General features: G+C 40.2%; 1 protein-coding gene across 4 annotated transcripts in view; it reads right to left on the reverse strand.

Annotated features, from left to right (window-relative positions):
* Positions 1-19668, reverse strand: part of LOC124143279 (oxidative stress-induced growth inhibitor 2-like) — a 29336-nt gene extending 9668 nt beyond the window's left edge. The window contains exons 1-3 of one of the 4 annotated variants that reach the window (XM_046512194.2): positions 9755-9800; positions 7575-7667; positions 3984-4136 (exon numbers count right to left, since the gene is read on the reverse strand). In XM_046512194.2, coding sequence (XP_046368150.1) covers positions 3984-4044 — 61 coding nt within the window. In that variant the 5' untranslated portion in view covers positions 4045-4136; positions 7575-7667; positions 9755-9800. Of the gene's footprint in view, positions 1-3983; positions 4137-7574; positions 7668-9754; positions 9906-13552; positions 13676-19535 lie in introns of those variants that run through there. The other 3 variants (XM_046512193.2, XM_046512195.2, XM_046512192.2) reach the window with 3 other exon arrangements.
* Between the last annotated feature and the right edge of the window lie 750 nt (positions 19669-20418).

Genomic DNA, 20418 nt, shown 5'->3' on the forward strand with positions numbered 1-20418 from the left:
GAGGACCAAGGAACCATAGACCCAGGGAGCCAAAGAACCAGAGAACCAGGGGACCAAGGAACCAGAGAACCTAGGAAACAGAGACCCGGGAACCTAGGAACCAGAGAACCTAGGAAACAGAGACCCGGGAACCAAGGAACCAGAGAGCCGGGGAACCAAAGAACCAGGAAGTCAAAGAGAACCTAGGAACCGGAGACCAAGGGAACTAAAGAACCAGAGAAGCAGGTGACCAAGGAACCAGAGAACCTAGGAACCAGGGAAGTAAAGAACCAGAGAACCAGGGTACCAAGGAACAAGTGAACCTAGAAAACAGAGACCCTGGGGACCAAGGAACCAGAGAGCCGTGGAACCAAAGAACCAGAGACCCAGGAAGTAAAAAACCAGAGAACCTAGGAACCAGAGAAACTAGGAACCAGAGAACTAGGGAGCCAAAGAACCAGAGGACCAAGGAACCATAGACCCAGGGAGCCAAAGAACCAGAGAACCAGGGGACCAAGGAACCAGAGAACCTAGGAAACAGAGACCAAGGAACCAAAGAACCAGAAGACCAAGGAACAAGGGAACCTAGGAAACAGAGACCCAGTGCGTGCGTGCGTGCGTGCGTGCGTGCGTGCGTGCATTGCTCCATTTATAGTGCTCGCCCAATGAGATACCATGCTGCAGTTTAACATGAATACCCCACTCAGACACAGTATACTGACTCAGAGCAGACTTAATGCCAATCGCCAGACAGGTTAACAACAAGTACTGTCTTTTAACGTCTCTTGGCATGACGCGGCCAGGCATCGAACCCCGGACCTCCCGCTCTCCGGGCAGACTCTCTTCCTGCCTATCGGAAGATTGTTGAGTGAGTCATAGTTCCAGACGAGCGGAGTGCTGCTGATATATATATAGCTGATACAAACTGCTGAATAATCTGTCCATCAACCAACCAGTCTATCAGCAGTGGCAACTGAACACTATGTTTGAACTGCACATTTTATAAAGTTAACATGCGAAGCATTCCCTAGACTATGGAAGTGGGAATATGCTTTCTCAGTTGCCATAGGAACCCTAATTGCAGCGTAATTTTCCAATTTATTACCACAACACATGGTAGAAGTTTTCTTTCATGTTCTTTCGCAGTCCTCTTAAATTCCAAGTTGAAAAAAACATATTATTTTTGTTCCTTTACTACAGACAGGTCCAACATCTCCTAGCCCTGATGAAGATACAGGTTACAATTAATCTTCAGCAACTCATGTTTGTCGTATGAGAAAATGAACAGGATTGGTTGATCAGGCTCGCTGACTTGGTTGACATCGTCATCACAATCCATTGATGATCATGATGTCAATCACTGGATTGTCTGGTCTAGACTATTATTTACAGACAGTAATACAGCTGGAATATTGCTGAGTATGACAACAAACAAACAAACAAACAAACAGTTCCTAAACTGCCAACAGGTACACCTTTGCAGCATTGGCTCTTACATAAAACCAATCAAAACTGAAACTGTAGCAATGATCTGCCTGGTTCCAACAAGACTACAATGAATACACATGCGAACAGATCTAAAATAGTTTTACTGAAGCTGACATGTTCCCCCAGAGAGGAAACACTACACCCATTGTAACATACTGTTCATTCAGTGAAATCAGTCATCCACGCTTATAGGAGATAAACAGTAACTTAACACTGGTAGCTCCCGCCCCACTTGTGCAGCGGCATGTCAGGGGGTACTTTCTGTGTCACATGGCAAACAGTGATCTGTTTATTGCATCATAAAGCTCAGTGTACGTAGCAGCTATCTGCCTTTTATATTATCTCCGGTGTCAGCAGGCCATGTTATACAGGCTATATTACCCCTCAGGTGTCATCGGTTGTACTATCCATGATATTTTTATGTTAGGTGTTGGCTGGTTACACTAGGTGTTACAGGCTATACTATCCCAGGCTATATTATCCCATGCCAGGTGTTACAGGCTATACTATCCAAGGCCATATTATCCCATGCCAGGCATTACAGGCTATACTATCCCAGGCCATATTATCCCATGCCAGGTGTTACAGGCTATACTATCCCAGGCCATATTATTCTATGCCAGGTGGTCCAGGCTATACTATCCTAGGCCTTATTATCCCATGCCAGGTGGTCCAGGCTATACTATCCTAGGCCATATTATCCCATGCCAGGTGGTCCAGGCTATACTATCCTAGGCCATATTATCCCATGCCAGGTGGTCCAGGCTATACTATCCTAGGCCTTATTATCCCATGCCAGGTGGTCCAGGCTATACTATCCTAGGCCATATTATCCCATGCCAGGTGGTCCAGGCTACACTATCCTAGGCCATATTATCCCATGCCAGGTGTTACAGGCTATACTATCCCAGGCCATATTATCCCATGCCAGGTGTTACAGGCTATACTATCCCAGGCCATATTATCCCATGCCAGGTGTTACAGGCTATACTATCCCAGGCCATATTATCCCATGCCAGGTGTTACAGGCTATACTATCCCAGGCCATATTATCCCATACCAGGTGGTCTAGGCTATACTATCCCAGGCCATATTATCCCATGCCATGTGGTCCAGGCTATACTAGCCCAGGCCATATTATCCCATGCCAGGTGGTCCAGGCTATACTAGCCTAGGCCATATTATACCATGCCAGGTGGTCCAGGCTATACTTTCCTAGGCCATATTATCCCATGACAGGTGTTACAGGCTATACTATCCCAGGCCATATTATACCATGCCAGGTGTTACAGGCTATACTATCCCAGGCCATATCATCCCATGCCAGGTGCTACAGGCTATTCTATCCCAGGCCATATTATCACATGCCAGGTGGTCTAGGCTATACTATTGCAGGCCATAATATCCAATGCCAGGTTCAGCAGGCAAAGGGTTAAATCGACCTACTGAAGTGGAAATGTCATTAGTCTGATTTATTGGCAATAAACTTCACCTATCACGTGTGCCATGTTAAAAATGTCCATTGATAGGCAACTAAATCTGACATAAATCCAAAGTTAACATATAACTGTCATAAAATGTCAGAGTGAGTGAGTGAGTTGGGTTTAACGCCGTTTTTAACAGTATTCCAGTTATATCACGGCGTGTCAGCTTAATGTGGAAGGAAAGTCCGAAGTGATGCAGGTCTCAGACGTTTACCACTTCGGTGAAACCCACAAGCACGGGTATGGTGCTGACAAACCTAGAAACATAATCAGGGCGAACCGGGATTCGAACCCACAGTCATAGGTTTCTGGCGTGCCTAAGGGACGCAACTTTGCACCGCGCTTGCGGCGCCTTAGACGACTGGGCCACCCGTGCCCCCTAAAATGTCAGAAGGCACTTCTGGCATTTTACTAATATTTCATTGGTTAAGAATCCACCTTCTCACATAATTTACAAATGTAAAATAAAACTAACCTAAATTATCTTTTTTTCTTTTCCACCTTGTCTGTTCAGGGAGAAACATTAAAGCGAAAAGAGCAACCAAACCTTATACTTGTTATTTTAACAAATGTAACAAAAATAATATTTTTTTCATAAAAATCTTTTTCCGAAAATGATTGAAAAATAGATTGTCCTCAGGTTGGACCCAATAAAATATCTTTCCCTGAGCACTGGGCATGTGAGATGTCTTGAAAAATAAACGTTGTGAGTCCCCAAATGGCCACCTCCTTTCAACATGATGAAATATATTAATCAGTACATTGTGTTTTGAAGCACCAACAAAAAAACAGGCCAAAAATGTCCAGGACTCCCCATCTTAAACTAAAAGCTTGTTCCCCATTAAACACCTAAAAAGAAAAACGTAATAAAAACGACCCCTGACCTGTAATCTTCAAAGCAACAAAGCTCCAACCTATTTCATAAGAAAGTCAATGAAAAGGTCCCTGTAGGTCAGCTAGGGTTCACCATCAGCTCATTTATTATTGCCTTGCATGGACTGGAAATCGAAACAATTTGAAATCAATACATACCGACAATGACGACATCCGTGTGGACAGCCCCACTGACACAGCAAGGCGTGGACGAGGTCATCTTGGTTCACGACTACCCACAATGCATCAGCAGAAGCAGCAGCAGCAGCAGCACCTCACCACTCAGCACCACCACTGAGGCCCCAACGACAGCTGAAACAATCCAAACTGGCATAAGCTATTGGTGAATGTCCTAATGAGCTCTGCACAAGCGAATCAAACATAACAAGCAATGTAGATCCAATAACCTCACCCGCCTTAATTTGAGCTACAACTTCAATGGGTTTTTTATAGTGGCACTCAGTGTTAGTCATGAAAAAACAAAGCACATATGAAACATTTATCAAACACAGTAAGTTTACAGTAGTTTTCCAACATAGCTACAGTGTTACAAAAATATTTAAAAAGACATACGGAAACTAGGTGTTTGTAAAAACAGATGCCAAACTAGATTGGAATTTTTGGGTTCAATCATAGTTTACTTGACTTCCTCAAGAAGTTGACATCCATAAATCACCTGATGAAGGAGTAAGTATATACTCTGCAACGTTGTGTTCCTCATGATAAAGAAGTTGACATCCATAAATCACCTGATGAAGGAGTAAGTATATACTCTGCAACGTTGTGTTCCTCATGATAAAGAAGTTGACATCCATAAATCACCTGATGAAGGAGTAAGTATATACTCCGCAACGTTGTGTTCCTCATGATAAAGAAGTTGACATCCATAAATCACCTGATGAAGGAGTAAGTATATACTCCACAATGATGTGTTCCTCATGATTAAGAAGTTGACATCCATAATTCACCTGATGAAGGAGTAAGTATATACTCCACAATTATGTGTTCCTCATGATAAAGAAGTTGACATCCATAATTCACCTGATGAAGGAGTAAGTATATACTCCACAATGATGTGTTCCTCATGATAAAGAAGTTGACATCCATAATTCACCTGATGAAGGAGTAAGTATATACTCCACAATGATGTGTTCCTCATGATTAAGAAGTTGACATCCATAAATCACCTGATGAAGGAGTAAGTATATACTCCACAATGATGTGTTCCTCATGATTAAGAAGTTGACATCCATAATTCACCTGATGAAGGAGTAAGTATATACTCCACAATGATGTGTTCCTCATGATAAAGAAGTTGACATCCATAATTCACCTGATGAAGGAGTAAGTATATACTCCACAATGATGTGTTCCTCATGATTAAGAAGTTGACATCCATAATTCACCTGATGAAGGAGTAAGTATATACTCCACAATGATGTGTTCCTCATGATAAAGAAGTTGACATCCATAATTCACCTGATGAAGGAGTAAGTATATACTCCACAATGATGTGTTCCTCATGATAAAGAAGTTGACATCCATAATTCACCTGATGAAGGAGTAAGTATATACTCCGCAATGTTGTGTTCCTCATGATTAAGAAGTTGACATCCATAATTTACCTGATGAAGGAGTAAGTATATACTCCACAATGATGTGTTCCTCATGATAAAGAAGTTGACATCCATAAATCACCTGATGAATGAGTAAGTATATACTCCGCAACGTTGTCTTCCTCATAATATAGAAGTTGACATCCATAAATTCTCTTCACTATCATTGCTGTTCTATACACACACCACTTGTAACTTGTAACATAGATTGTTTGACTAAATTACTGAGATGTCTTTCCTGCATACCATATTCAACGTAATAAGCGCCCAGGGCGCTCTCAAAATTAGAAATGGGGGGGCTCTTATTAGAATATTATTTTGGTGAAAAAAACCCAGAGTTTAAAGATATATTTCGTGGTTTATGCTGACAGCCTGAAATGTTTATATAAGACAGATATATTTTTCCAGAGTTTAACTGCCCATAAGGTGCATATAACACATGAGTGTGTATTAAATGCGATAAATAAGCTTTGTGTACATTGATCAATCAGAAGGGGTGCTAATTGGGATTGTTCACAGCCAATATATTAGCAAATATCGCCATGGGCGCTAATTAGAGCAGCACGCTTATTACATCGAATACGGTACTATACAAGTGTATTGAAATTAACAAAGTATGTGAGACAGATTTGTTTGCTCATAGCGAGTTCTCAAGTCGTAAATAACAGACTCGAGTTTTGCTGAAACCGACACAGCCTTGAGTACCTCAGTAGTCGTTGGAGCTCTGTTTGGGACTTAGATAAGTATGGTTGACAGATATGAATGTATGGTACATAAACCTCATTTCATACAAAGATATGTTTAGATAGTTTTTCCTCTGTAGTGTCAGTGCTGTGGACACCAATGCCATTGTTATATGGACACGGTGACCCATGAATAACATTACTGACCAATATCCACAGTAGAATGGAGAAGCATTCCAATGTGTAGCAATAAATCTGGATCAGTTGGAGATGACATATCTTCTGCCCATGGGGTCATGGATATTGGTGACATTATGGATTATTCTCAATGAGCATCATATGTCTGCTTCATGGTGATTGGCTACTTACTGATAATTGCTCCTTTGTTATTTTAAGAGGCCGAGCAACATGAAGTAATATCAACATGTTTGTCTTGTCTGTTTGTTGTTTAAGGCCACATTCAGCATGTATACATGTATATGACGGCTGTCTGTATGTTATCGAGTCTGGACCAGACAGTCCAGTTATCCATATTGTGAACAACACTCACGTCATCGGGTACATAAAAAACAAGTCACCTCTTACTTTGGGCACAGACTGCTAGGGACAAATGAGCATAGGTTGCTAGGGACCAATGAGCAAAGGCTGCTAGGGACCAATGAGCATAGGCTGCTAGGGACCAATGAACATAGGTTGCTAGGGACCAATAAACATAGGTTGCTAGGGACCAATGAGCATAGGTTGCTAGGGACCAATGAGCATAAGGTGCTAGGGACCAATAAGCATAGGTTGCTAGGGACCAATAAGCATAGGCTGCTAGGGACCAATAAGCATAGGTTGCTAGGGACCAATAAGCATAGGCTGCTAGGGACCAATGCGCAAAGGTAGCTAGGGACCAATTAAACTATTAGAAACAGAAATCTGTATCATTTTTACCTTGTATTATTCTCTAAGTACCCATAACACATATTGTTTTCAAGGCACTATTGACATTTTATTTGAACATATTGAGAATAAGAAAACACTGAATTGTTCAGACCAAAACAATTGCATGTTTATGAATAAAGTGATGTTTGCATTCTTTTTTTAAAAACAAAATATTACTTGAAAGCATTTTGAAAATTCAATTAGACAATGAATGAATATTTTTTAATGCAAAATCTGCAATTTTACAGTTATTTGCACTGAGGAAGAATTTACCAAAATATCTTGATATCTTGAAAAAGAAACAACTGCAATACATGACGTGACCCCTATCACAGTCTGCACTATGACCAGGTGAGCTAGGTTATCACATCCAGCTGCCAATATGCTGACAAATCCCATGTAAGTTGTCTGTTGCCGTGATAACCTCGCTCACCTGAAGTAGTTGTAATCATAAACTGCGTCAACTTTGTAATAATTCATTCTTCATACCAAAGGGCAATTGCTTTACAAGGCTGTGGACTCACAGAGCTAGTCTACCCTGAACAGACCATCAGTAATCCTCCATTGTTTTCCCTCAAGTTAGTTCCCCAAGAATGCAGAGTCCCGAACCCACGATCCTGCAGATGGAATCAACATGGTAGAAACGAATGTAATAACTATAACCAATTACCCCATCTCCAGGCATCCTGGCATCCACCATAAGAGGGGTGAACATCAAGCTGTCATTCAGCTCCATCATCTTTGTAATTGGACCACCATCTGGTTGCTAAGAGTGAGTGAATAAGTTGGGTTTAACGCCGCTTTTAACAGTATTCCAGTCATATCGCGGCGTGTCAGCTTAATGTGGGAGGAAAGCCCGAAGTGATGCAGGTCTCAGACGTTTACCACTTCGGTGAAACCCACGAGCACGGGTATGGTGCTGACAAACCTAGAAACATAAATGGGGCGAACCGGGATTCGAACCCGCAATCATAGGTTTCTGGCGTGCCTAAGGGACGCAACTCTGCACAGCGAATCGCGGCGCCTTAGACGACTGGGCCACCCGTGCCCCCCCTGGGTGCTAAGAGCATTGTTTTTCGGACTGTTATTTATTCAAACATATTACCAATATGGATCGAGTGTGGTGACGATATTTGCACATATGCATTTTAGCAACACCAGATGCTGATTGGTCAGTTTGATATGACGTCAGAAGGATTCATTGTTGAAACTTAATGACTTAATCCACTGTTCATCAGACGTCACAAATTGATAAAACCATGCAGGGCTCGATTTAGCGATATACAACATGCACCAGTGCAGCCGATTATTGAAAAATGTAACCTAAGATATGTCAACATGCACATGGGCTTGACGTTATCAAACTGTGGGTACTTCAAGATAATGTACACGTTTTACAGCAATGTTTCGTAAATTAATGTGACACAGGCAGCAGGCCAGACTATGTTTCAACTTGGATAAATTACTGGGACCAAGGTGCAACTGGGTTTTGTCTAGTGCAACTGGGTTTTGTCTAGTGCAACTTGGTTTTGTCTAGTGCAACTAGGTTTTGTCTAGTGCAACTTGGTTTTGTCTAGAGCAACTAGGTTTTGTCTAGTGCAACTAGGTTTTGTCTAGTGCAACTGGGTTTTGTCTGGTGCAACTGGGTTTTGTCTAGTGCAACTGGGTTTTGTCTAGTGCAACTGGCTTTTGTCTAGTGCAACTAGGTTTGTCTAGTGCAACTTGGTTTTGTCTAGTGCACCTGGTGCAAGTTAAATCTAGTTCCTTAAATTGTGATCTGCTATAGGAACACAACTATATAGACTGACTTCAGCAATGTTTCTCTGTGGGGTTAATTTTCATACATTTCTCTTCATAGAATAAGCAGTCATCATCAAATGTCTCTCACCAATGAATGCTTTCATGTGGAGGTGTTCATTGATGATTGACTACATACATAATAAATGTAAATTAATGATGACTATCTTAATAAACATGCATGCATTCTACATAACAATTTAATTACTTAAACATCAACAGCTGTCAAAAACTTGTGGTTCACATTTCACTCCATCAGACTTAACAAATACACATATACATTCTGAATGCTTTTCCAAAACATTTACATGTTAAATGCAGTCAACAAGCCATCCGTGAAATATTCATGAGTTATGTCTGCTACATTACATGAATTTAACAAGCAGTTACTAATCACCAGGACAACATTCCAGCATAATCAATCTCTATATTGATAGTCTTCTTTCTACCTCTGCTATAAGAATACCTTCGTTTCTACTTTGAGCATGAGCTGGGGTATAAAGCTGACATACAATCAGGTTTCAGGGGTTTGGGTAGGTGTGCATTCAGGTATGAGACAATTTCACGACTTGCAAAAAGAAAATTAATATTTTCCTCATTTAGGCAATAATATTTCATATTTCCCCTCCAGGGAGTGTTTAACAGGACCAGCACAGAGTAAAAGGTTTGTACTACTCTTTTGCATTAATTACACTGCTAAATTTCTTTTTAAAAATTCCCATTCAACGATGCTTTTTACCCATTTGCCTGTCATGACCAATTAATTAATTTTTTTTAGTTTATCTGTTAATAATTAAAAAACAATTATATCAAGAATGAACAACCAAAATTACTTCAAAAAGTATCTTAATCACACTTATCTGGATACTAATAAATGCTGTTGATATTTCTCAAAGAAATATCTTACCTTAAACACAAGCGGAGTTGTGTGTCTGGAAAGACAGTCACAATATGAGGACAAATTAGCAGCAAATGACGAATTCTCTATGATAAACAGCATGTACACAACTCCCTCAGCATGCACAGGAATCCTGTGTCTGCCAATCAATGGCCGATGCCAAGCAACAAGCCCCGCCTTCAAACAATGATTGACATCAGCGACTGACCCGCCCTTCAGGCAAATGTGCTTACTCATGTTGTAAAAGTACATGTGGTATACACTGAACATTAAACATGGATAAGCCAGTCTGTTTGGGTAGGCTTCAATTAGTTTGTAGATGAGGGTTAGACTTAAGAACCAGTCACTGTAGCATGACAAGAGGAAATCTGGAAGCATTAAGAACAGCTCATTTTCACAAAATCTATTAATGTTACATAAACTATAAGTCAAAACTGAGCTGTGGACCAGATGGCTGATTTGTTTGTTTGTTTCTTGTTTAATGCCGCACTCAGGAATATTCCAGCTGTATGACAACGTCTGAACATAATGCAGCATGACCATCGATCTAGGCAATTGGGATACGATGACATGCATCAACAAAGTCTGCGAGCCTGACAACCCGATCCTGTAAGTCGCCTCTCACGACAAGCATAGTCGCCTCTTACGACAAGCATAGTCGCCTCTCATGACAAGCATAGTCGCCTCTCATGACAAGCATGGGTTCCTCAAGACCCAATTCTAACCCGGATCTTTATGGGTCACTAGATAGATGAAACTTATTGTGACCACCCATATTAAAAAATTTGAATTCATTTTATTGTTTGGTTAGTGGATGTCGTAAAGTAAGCAAATAAATGTAAATTAAATGTTAAAATTTAACAGAATAGAACTTGGTTCCACCCAATACTATGCTATAAAGTGTATTAACATGTTGATGTTACCATGTCAACAGAAGAGCATTAGTTATACTCACCCTACATGTATGAGCAAGTTTCACATCACCCACGCATGAATTCACATTCACATTCACATTCAACACACTGTGTAAATAATACAAAGTTAAAATAGTCATGTCAGTTAAAACAACAGATTCCAGTTCTAATGCTTAACCATGACTGTTTAGATCAATATAACAATGTAGCCACTGATTCTCAATGACAAGACTATAATGAGGCATGTTTAGAACAGAAAATCATTCATGACATTATAATAATGCATCCTTTCCATTTCTTTCAAAAATTGGGCCAAAAGTTTCTATCTGCAGGTAAATTTAATTATGAAGAAATAAAAGTGGCCATGTTTAAAGTCGGAATGGAATTCGATGTGCAAATTTTCAAGAGACCAGACTGGGATCATTCATACAAATTTCAACTCCATAAGCAGAACACTAGGAAAATAGGGTAATGTGAAGGTTAAAAGTCATAGCTTGATGGAAAATCAAAAGATAAACATTAAATGTTATGTCACATCCTTCCTGCATATCAAATTTCATAATGATACATGCAGAACTGGCTGAGTAGGTGGCAAAACTGACATTTTCAAGATGGCAACCATGGAGGCCATGTCTAAAGTCAGATCGGAAGTTTTAGAGACACCAAAGATGGGATCATTCATACAGTTAGTAGTTTCAGTTTTATGGGCATTGTAGCTATAGAGGAGATGTAACAAATGTAAAATTTCACAATGGACGTAAGGACAACTATTTCAGCCTTTCATATGACTTTCATAGAGCAAAATGATCCATTTTATCATGGCAATAGTCCAAGAATTTGAATCTGTGCCTGAACAGCCCTCGTATAAATTGGGTTACGCTTCATACAACAGTAATTATTCAGCCACTTCAGCAATGTTGAGTCAATCTCAAGGCCTATTGAGTCTTACAATGTCCATCTTCCAGAGCATGAAATATCAAGTTAACCAGAATACTATACTATTACTGCAGTGAACCTCACATTTAGTTCTGCTCAACGAAGAATTCTCAATGACATTCAACAACATTCAATTATTGAAGGCTATTCGATATTTCAAAGACTGTCCCAGTTCTCGGTAAAATACATTTATTCAAATGTAAACATATTCATTCAATGTTTACAACAAAATAAATAAAACCTTTTTCAAGCGTACTTTGATCCAGGAAGAAATAGCATCTAATATCTCTTGGATAACACAGAAACCAGAGACGCTGGTATTGCTGTATCATTGTTTAAACAGCGTCGGCCTTGGTGGGGTAGAATGTAAACAGGTGCAGCTCTTGGCTTCCTTCACGTCTCATGGCTTGCATATCATTATTTTCAACATGGTTACTAGCGAGTCCAAATTTACTGCCTGGGTACCCACCCCCTATTACCCGACCCTACCTGGGTACCCACTGTAGGTCTCAAGAGATAGGTAAAACATGTCTGATTGGGAATAGTTTGACCGTGAGTGAGTGAATGAGTATGGTTTTACGCCGCTTTTAGCAATATTCCAGCAATATCACGGCGGGTGACACCAGGAATGGGCTTCACACATTTTACCCATGTCGGGAATCAAACCTGGGTCTTCGGCGTGTCAAGCAAACGCCTTAACCACTAGGCTACCCAAACGCCCAGTTTGACCGTACTCCTGTCAAAATAAATTTAGATACACATATAATCCGATCTGGTCATGCATACACTGACGTTGACGGATGTTTTATCATTATGCAAACATATAAGGCCAGAAGGAATGTGTGCAAAGTCAGAAAGAAATGAGAACATTTATCACTTATAGTGTAACCATAGAGTTCTAGATAATTTGTGCCCTTAAACAATATAATCACGTGACTAACCACAGGTCCGGGTAGTCTTGTGGGTACCCGGGTCCTACTCAGTACCCACCCACCCCTGGTGCCCGAGTTAACCGTCCCAGCCCTAGTTACTAGGCCATGCTAGGCTAGTTTCTTGTTATTCTTATCACATTTCTGAGAAATGTCAGGTGTCGCATATTTACAGCGGCAATGCTGACACCTAGTCATGCACAGATCAAGGCACTCATCCAATCAGACGTCATCATTACAGCACGTGAGGCCATTTGTATTTTAACATAAGTACTGACGTGCTTATCATGATAAGGAGGGCATGCTGAAAGTGATTTTCCTGGTGATGATAGATCTGGTTGTGCTTTTCGACATGGGGTATGATGGACTGACAAAATGATCCGGTCATCATGATTCTCAAAAGCGTGACATCATTTAAAATGCTTACCTACAGGTTCTAGTCTCACGAGTTTGACAGTTTACAACATTGTGACAATTTACCAACTGTACTATTAACAAACTACCACATTTTGTTATAATGTTTAACAGAATAAATTACTAAGACCATGTGCAAATTAACAAGATGTTTATAATATCATGACTACAGTACAATAAAGGAATCCTTTCCATATTCATAAGAAATCAGTGTTTAAGAAAAAAAACAGTTTCGTTTTTCCACCCAAACAGATTCCATGGGGCATAAAGGGAAAAAAGGAGTGACAATTATATAGATGGATAACTGAAAATCAGTGATGATACCAGGTGTTCCCCAAAAGGGTAAGTGAGTGAGTGAGTATGGTTTTATGCCGCTTTTAGCAATATTCCAGCAATATCACGGCGGGGGACACCAGAAATGGGCTTCACACATTGTACCCATGTCGGGAATCGAACCCGGGTCTTCAGCGTGACGAGCACCTGCCACTCACATTCGCCACTAAAGAACATCAGTGTACAATGCTATAACTGACATGGTGTAGTTGAGGATTGACATATAGTGATTGTTCAATAACAGAGTTGAGCAGGTTTAATTGTCCTAATGAGTGACTCACCAGATACTGAGAGTTGTACAAGTTCAGGACTCGGTGGCCGTCGGAAGGTCCGTTGGAAGACTCTGAAGCTCTCTACCCAGTGCTCAACTCCTCTAGACCACCATGTAAATATAGATCACTATCTGACCAAAGGCCTCTCTTCAAGTCCCTGACCTTCCTTCTACAGCCCATCTTGACATGATCTAGTTTTCATACATGTCCTGCCTCATTTAACCAAACCTGTGGTTTATATTCAGGGACATCTGCAGTGGACATTAAGGTTGTGTATTATTCATTGTTCATTGTCTTCTTGATCACAGGTTGGCCCAAACTGGTGACCCAACTTGAATACATCCCCATCTGTGTGTGTTATAGTGAGGGGGAACCTGCTGGATTGACATAAGCAGTTATGTAGAGGGTAAGCATGCACTGGCCACTCAGTGAAGAGGTGTCCATGGTCAATGACTCCACTCAGGTCGCGGGACAGGTTAAAACTACCTCAGGTGTAACAAGTCTTCAGCACACAACAGCTGCTCTAGTTTCTGTGAGTGAGTCAGTTCAGTTTAACACTGCTTTGAACAGCATTCCAGTGATATCATGGCTAGTTGGTTTAATGTGGATGGGGTGTTGGCTTAATTTTTGGACGAAAGCCTGAACATTTATTACTTTGGGAAACCCATGAGCACTGGTACTGTGCGGACAACCTAGAAACAATAATTGGGACGAACCAGGATCATAATCCACAATCACAGGTGCCTGGCATGTTCAAGGGACATAACTCTACACAGCGAGTTGCATTAGATGACACACCACCACCCATGTAGCGGTACACGCAATGTGGGAAAGAAACGCTATTTTCTCAGAGAATTGGGTAGTCCTCTTAAGGAGTTATCTTAACACTCAATGTGATTATGTTAATTTACTTATCTGATCTGTTATCAGTGAAACAAATTTGACATTTGCAAGAATAAAACATTCCTTATTAATATGTAAGCCTAAATTAGAGGAATAATAAATTCCAACCAACCTGTGCTGTACAAATGGGAATGAACATTGGCCTTAGTCACTGAGAGCCAAGATAAATCCCTAGATGTGCAACCAGACCTCCACACAATGAGGTGAGGTGAAATGGGGTTTAACGTCGTGTCCAAGATTATTGCACTTACAAAGTGATGTGCATGCATGCGTGCGTGCGTGCGTGCGTGCGTGCGTGCGTGTGTGTGTGCGTGCGGCTGCTTGTACTAGTCCGGACTGATGCCGATTTATAGTGCTAGCTCAGTGAGATACCATGCCTCAGTTTAACATGAATACCTCACTTAGACACAGTATTTAGGCCCTTAATGCCTTGTGCCAGACAGGGTAACAACAAGTACCATCTTTTAATGTCTTTTGGTATGACGCGGCCGGGGATCAAACCCCGGACCTCCGGGCGGACGCTCTACCACTAGACCACGGAGGCGGTCTCCACACAATGAAGTTAGACCGGAAGTTTCAGAGGGTTGCGGGTAGGATGATATTGATGGCGGAGTGAGTGAATGTTATTTTATGCCACATTCACTATGTCAGCAATATTGCAGCTCAGCTACCACTGAATGTCAGCAATTAAGTTGGGGACTCAGTAAGGCAACCAGTGACTGAAAACATGAGCATAAATCACCAACAATACTACAAACAGCAAAGTGTTGCTATGGACCAACCATAACCCACATCCCTACAGAGAAATAGAGGGATTCTACCAAAGTTGATATGATCTGAGATTTTTTAAATAGCAATGCCAAAGAAGCTAATTCAAAAACATAGGCCCCCTAAAATATGTCTTTTTTTTTTGTTTTGGCAGAGATTTCTTATGAATATGAATTTCCCAAAATAGTGTAGGTTGGTTGTTTTTAGGGGGAGGAAGGTACGTTTGTTTTTCTTTGAAAAACTATAATTTGCACCACATCAGAAGAAGACTCCTTTCAAATAGATATAATGACTGTTTGATCTTGGAAGAAGTGCAAGCAATTTACACTAGTGAGGTGAGGTGAAATGGGCTTCAAAATTATATTGCGACGTGCATGCACGCACATGTGTGCGTATGCGCTAGTCCGGCCTGATGCCAATTTATAGTGCTAGTCCACTGAGATACCATGCCACAGTTTAACATGAATACTAGGGCTGCAACGAATACACTATGAGGTGAATACGATTCATATCATGAATATAGGATAACGAATACGAATACACTTTGAGGCAAATACGATTCATATCATGAATATAGGATAACGAATACGAATACACTTTGAGGCAAATACGATTCATATCATGAATATAGGATAACGAATACGAATACACTTTGAGGCAAATACGATTCATATCATGAATATAGGATAACGAATACGAATACACTTTGAGGCAAATACGATTCATATCATGAATATAGGATAACGAATACGAATACACTTTGAGGCAAATACGATTCATATCATGAATATAGGGTAACGAATACAAATATTAATTCACAATTACAATAACAACTCAGCAGTTTATGCATTAATTATTATATTCAGTGAAACAATAACATCATAAATTATTTGACATGGTGTGTTAATTATTAATAAATTAAACATTGATATACTGCACTTATCCAGGTACTAGTATCTGCTCAAATGCGACAATGACCAGTGAAAACAATACTATCAAATTTAATATTATAAGAATGTTGTCATTGAAAGAAATCTCATCTTCCCGAGGCAAGAGAGTTAACTGACTATAAAAGTCTAGTTTCCACCCTTGCCAAACTAGGCTGGTATTATGGAGTTACATTTTGGCTGGACTAACGAGTCTATGCATAGTCCAATCAAAATCTCGCAACAAAATCGAAATCCGGTTCGTAAACTGTCGCGCAGATTTCGGTCGATTGCAGGATTTGCAAAGCATGTGCACCGCCAACTCGTTGTCAACAGATATTTTCCAAACATTTTCATGTTTTTAATAAAGGTCCTCGCATGATTTGATGCACTTAGCGATGTAAGACCCGTTTTATCACAACATAGATCTTGATTATCGATCAGATAGTCTTGACTGGGCGCCACCGTTTTGTTTGAAACAAATGCAAGTGATGGAATCTGATTGGTCCACAGGAGAGGCTTAGAAGGGACATAACTCGTAATAACCACTGGTGGCGCTACGATCGAGCCCAGGAATTCCAGCCAAGTTCGGCAAGGGCGGAAACTGGACTTTTAAAGTCAGTTAACTCTCTTGCCTTAGGAAGATGAAGAAATCTATGCACATAATATGTTGTTATGGATATTTTTAGGTACAGGGTATGTAAATATACATGATAGCATATTCATAAATATTCGATTCTAGTGGCCAAGAATAACGAATTCAATTCATGAATTGGTACGTTTCGATACACCGAATACGCGAGTGAATCGTAACAGCCCTTATGAATACCCCACAAGGACACAGTATACTGACTGGGTCTGTTTTGGGGGGTGAAATGCAGCACTATGCTATACTGATCACTGTGTAACCATCGGTTACCATGACGTCCCAATGAAATGACATCACCAATCTCTCTGCCCCTGAAACTGGTTAGTTTTACTTTTCACACTCAAGACACTGGTTATTACTGTTAATAAACAGAAAAAGTTGGAAGAAAGATTTTGGATGATAAACAAGATCTCCCCCTCATGTTTATTGGAGTTTCTGTATATGTGCAATCAACTTTGAGTACCACTTACGACAAGAATTACAACTATCCAGATCCCAGGTGACTCAGCAGCACATGCGAAATAATGTGACATGTTGCACATTGTATAATAACTCATATTCAAGTCTGACCTCACACTGCCTAGCATAGCTACAATCAATATTCAATTCATAGTTTGTATCCCACCAGACATGCTTGATAAAGCATATCTTTCACCCTATGAATTACTACATATCACAAAGCCTATTATCAACCATCCATTATGAAGCAAAATGGATGTCATTGGATAATAAACCAATCTTCTTCAATTGACGCACATTTGTTTTCAAAATAACTGCAGTTGCATGTAATTTTTGTGCCTGGAAACAGTTTTGTTTGTTTCTTTTGTCTGTTGTTTAACGCCGCCCTCAGCAATATTCCAGCTATACGACGGCGATCTGTAAATAATCGAGTCTGGACCAGACATTTCAGTGATTGACATCATGAGAATCAATCCATGCAATTTGGATACGGTGACATGCATCAACCAAGTCAGCTATTCAGGCTTCCACAAAGTGTTAGAAATTAAGTGTGAGTGTCATGGATCATTATGATAACTTTTAAAGGTGCCCTTACATTTAATTGAATACTATAGCTCCAGAACCCAGAAGTCTCCTTACAACTCTTAACACTGCTCCCAAATTAAGCCTATAAGATTCTTAAACAACTGAAATACTGTTCAAATACATCCACTCATTTAAATGAATTCATTATGAGACTTACAAACCCAGAGATCAATAATGAATTAAAAATTGAAAAGGGATTCTTAAACCTTTGTGCTAACCTCTTGACATACTTAAAAACTCAGGCATTTTTCTAACTAAAATTGAAAATTTGTTGTTATTAGGCCAGTCATAAATAAGGAACTATTGTGTTTCATGACACAGGGAGGGAACATGCTTTATTGTTTCAGCTTATTTCCATTGTTGATTACCAATTAATCATGTTAATAGGATCCACTGCAAATCTGACACACAACACAATGACAGGTAGTGTTCCCGTTTAACGGTAAATACCTGTTTTTTACCGGTGAAATTGGTCCTGGACCGGTAATTCATGTGACTGCCAGTCCCTGTGGACCGGCCAATAGAGTACCTTATAAATGTTTGTTGTTGAACAAAACATCGGCGATATTCATATAAGTATATTTTTCAAATGAAGTCAGCTTGTCTGTTACCTTCAGGGTTTCCCCTTGTCTATTTCTAGTGCAAGGAAATAACATTTTGCTTAGGTTCGAGGTTAAATATTCATTTGAAGCAACTTAGTCTTGAAAAAGAAAAAAAGAAAATTGCCACTGAATTTTGTGTGAATGATGTGTAGATCTAACTAAGTAACTTCAGAGATGGTGTCATGTTGAGTGAAATAAAACCATATAATTTTTATACGTTTATTTAATTGTTGAAAGTTTGGACTAGCAAAAATTAGGAGGGGACTGGTTTAGCATTCCAAAGCCACTGGGAACACTGACAGGGATAGCATGACCAATAAAAGGTCGAATCTGATGCCAAAAGGACACGTGAGTTGAAAAATTCATTTGTGACTAATGGCTAAAAATATTCCTGGCAGGGATAATTTAGAGACTCTGACTTGAGAAAGCAAAAAGTTAATTAACAAGCACTATACTTAGTTTGGGGTATGATAACTCTGGTTTCGGTATGATTTCTTGTGTGTATGGTCAAACTTATCTCCTCATCAGTCAGAAACCTGTGGTCTAAGACTCGTGAAGCTCCTCCTGGTCTGCAATTCATCATCGAACCATTTCTCTCTGAAGATGCTCAAACCATGCCAGTCTTATGTAATCATTATGTATGACTATATACACACCAAGATCTAAGTTACAAACAAGCCTAAAAACAAGTCAGTTGCCAACGAACGGAGAACAAAAAAATAATAATGTTCCAGCTATTGGATCATTGTCATTATTGATGGGTACACCATTAATTCCTCGTCAAAAGGCGACGGCCCCAAAACGGGTAACGAAGGATCTACATTTACATTGTACTTCTTACTGCGAGGGGTTACCCCCAGTTATTACATACGACGCAACTTTGAGCCAAACTACTTCTTTTTGACTCTTTCAATTAGAAAAAGACATAACCATTGACAGGACTGAGAAAGCAGTGATTACATGCGACGACAGCATATTGGCAATCATCCAAGTCAAAACACTCGACTCACCGCTCGTCATGTCTGAGAGCCACACGCGTGTGTTCATGTGTGGCGTCTTATATACATGTCAGATTACGTACGATGCTGTCTAAACCTTACCCGCGAGTCATTCGAACCCTTTGTGTCCGTCAGCGTCACATTATGCTATATAGCTCCATCCACCCGACAAGTAAAGAAACGCCGCACATCGGAACATTGCCAAGGAAGGTAGGATGACATTGCAACATTTTTCACTGTCGAGCGCGATGATTGGTCGGTTTGTGACTGCCGGGTTGTATCGGAGTGGTTGATTGGCTGATATGCGGTGCTTATTTTCTCATATCGCTCGGCGTGTCGTTCTTACATAAGTTCCTTGTACCGCTGTTATATAAGTTCCTTATATGTTGAACTGAGAGAATAAAATATTGTTCACATATGTGACTGGTACAGTTAGTTTGCATTCAGACATAGCTTTGTATGGATTTGTGAATTATAAGTAGAACGATTGTGTGATGTCACATACATAACCATTTCATATAGCACTGTTGCCAGTTGTGGTAATACACAACCATCGTCAATATGCATCGAAAGCCAAAGTAAGTTTATATGGAATAAAATAAGTATGTAGCGTCTTGATTTTATTGAATGTATTTTGAATCCCCTTAACAGAAAAGTTGATTCGGCAACCCTTAGTCCGGATTTGAAAGGGTGACGGGTATACTTTATGGACGCTATATCGTTTTGTTTTGGTGTTTGTATTGTTGAGAGTTGTTTTGTTTTTTTTGTTTTTTTTAGAGGGGATGGATGTGTGTGTGAGGGGGGGGGGGGGGGGGGGGGTGGGTGTTGGTCTCCAGCGTTATCCTGTCTATTTCAACAACAGCGTCGTTCTGGTAAACCATGATTTAATGACATATCTTATATTGAAATAAAGTCGCGATTGTGACTGATCGTTAAGAACACGCTTTATAGAGAGGCGGGACGATGGCGACTATTTGCAATCTTG

The sequence above is a fragment of the Haliotis rufescens genome, unplaced genomic scaffold (assembly GCF_023055435.1).
Source record: "Haliotis rufescens isolate VD_foot unplaced genomic scaffold, xgHalRufe1.0.p SCAF_19, whole genome shotgun sequence".
Lineage (NCBI taxonomy): Eukaryota > Metazoa > Mollusca > Gastropoda > Lepetellida > Haliotidae > Haliotis > Haliotis rufescens.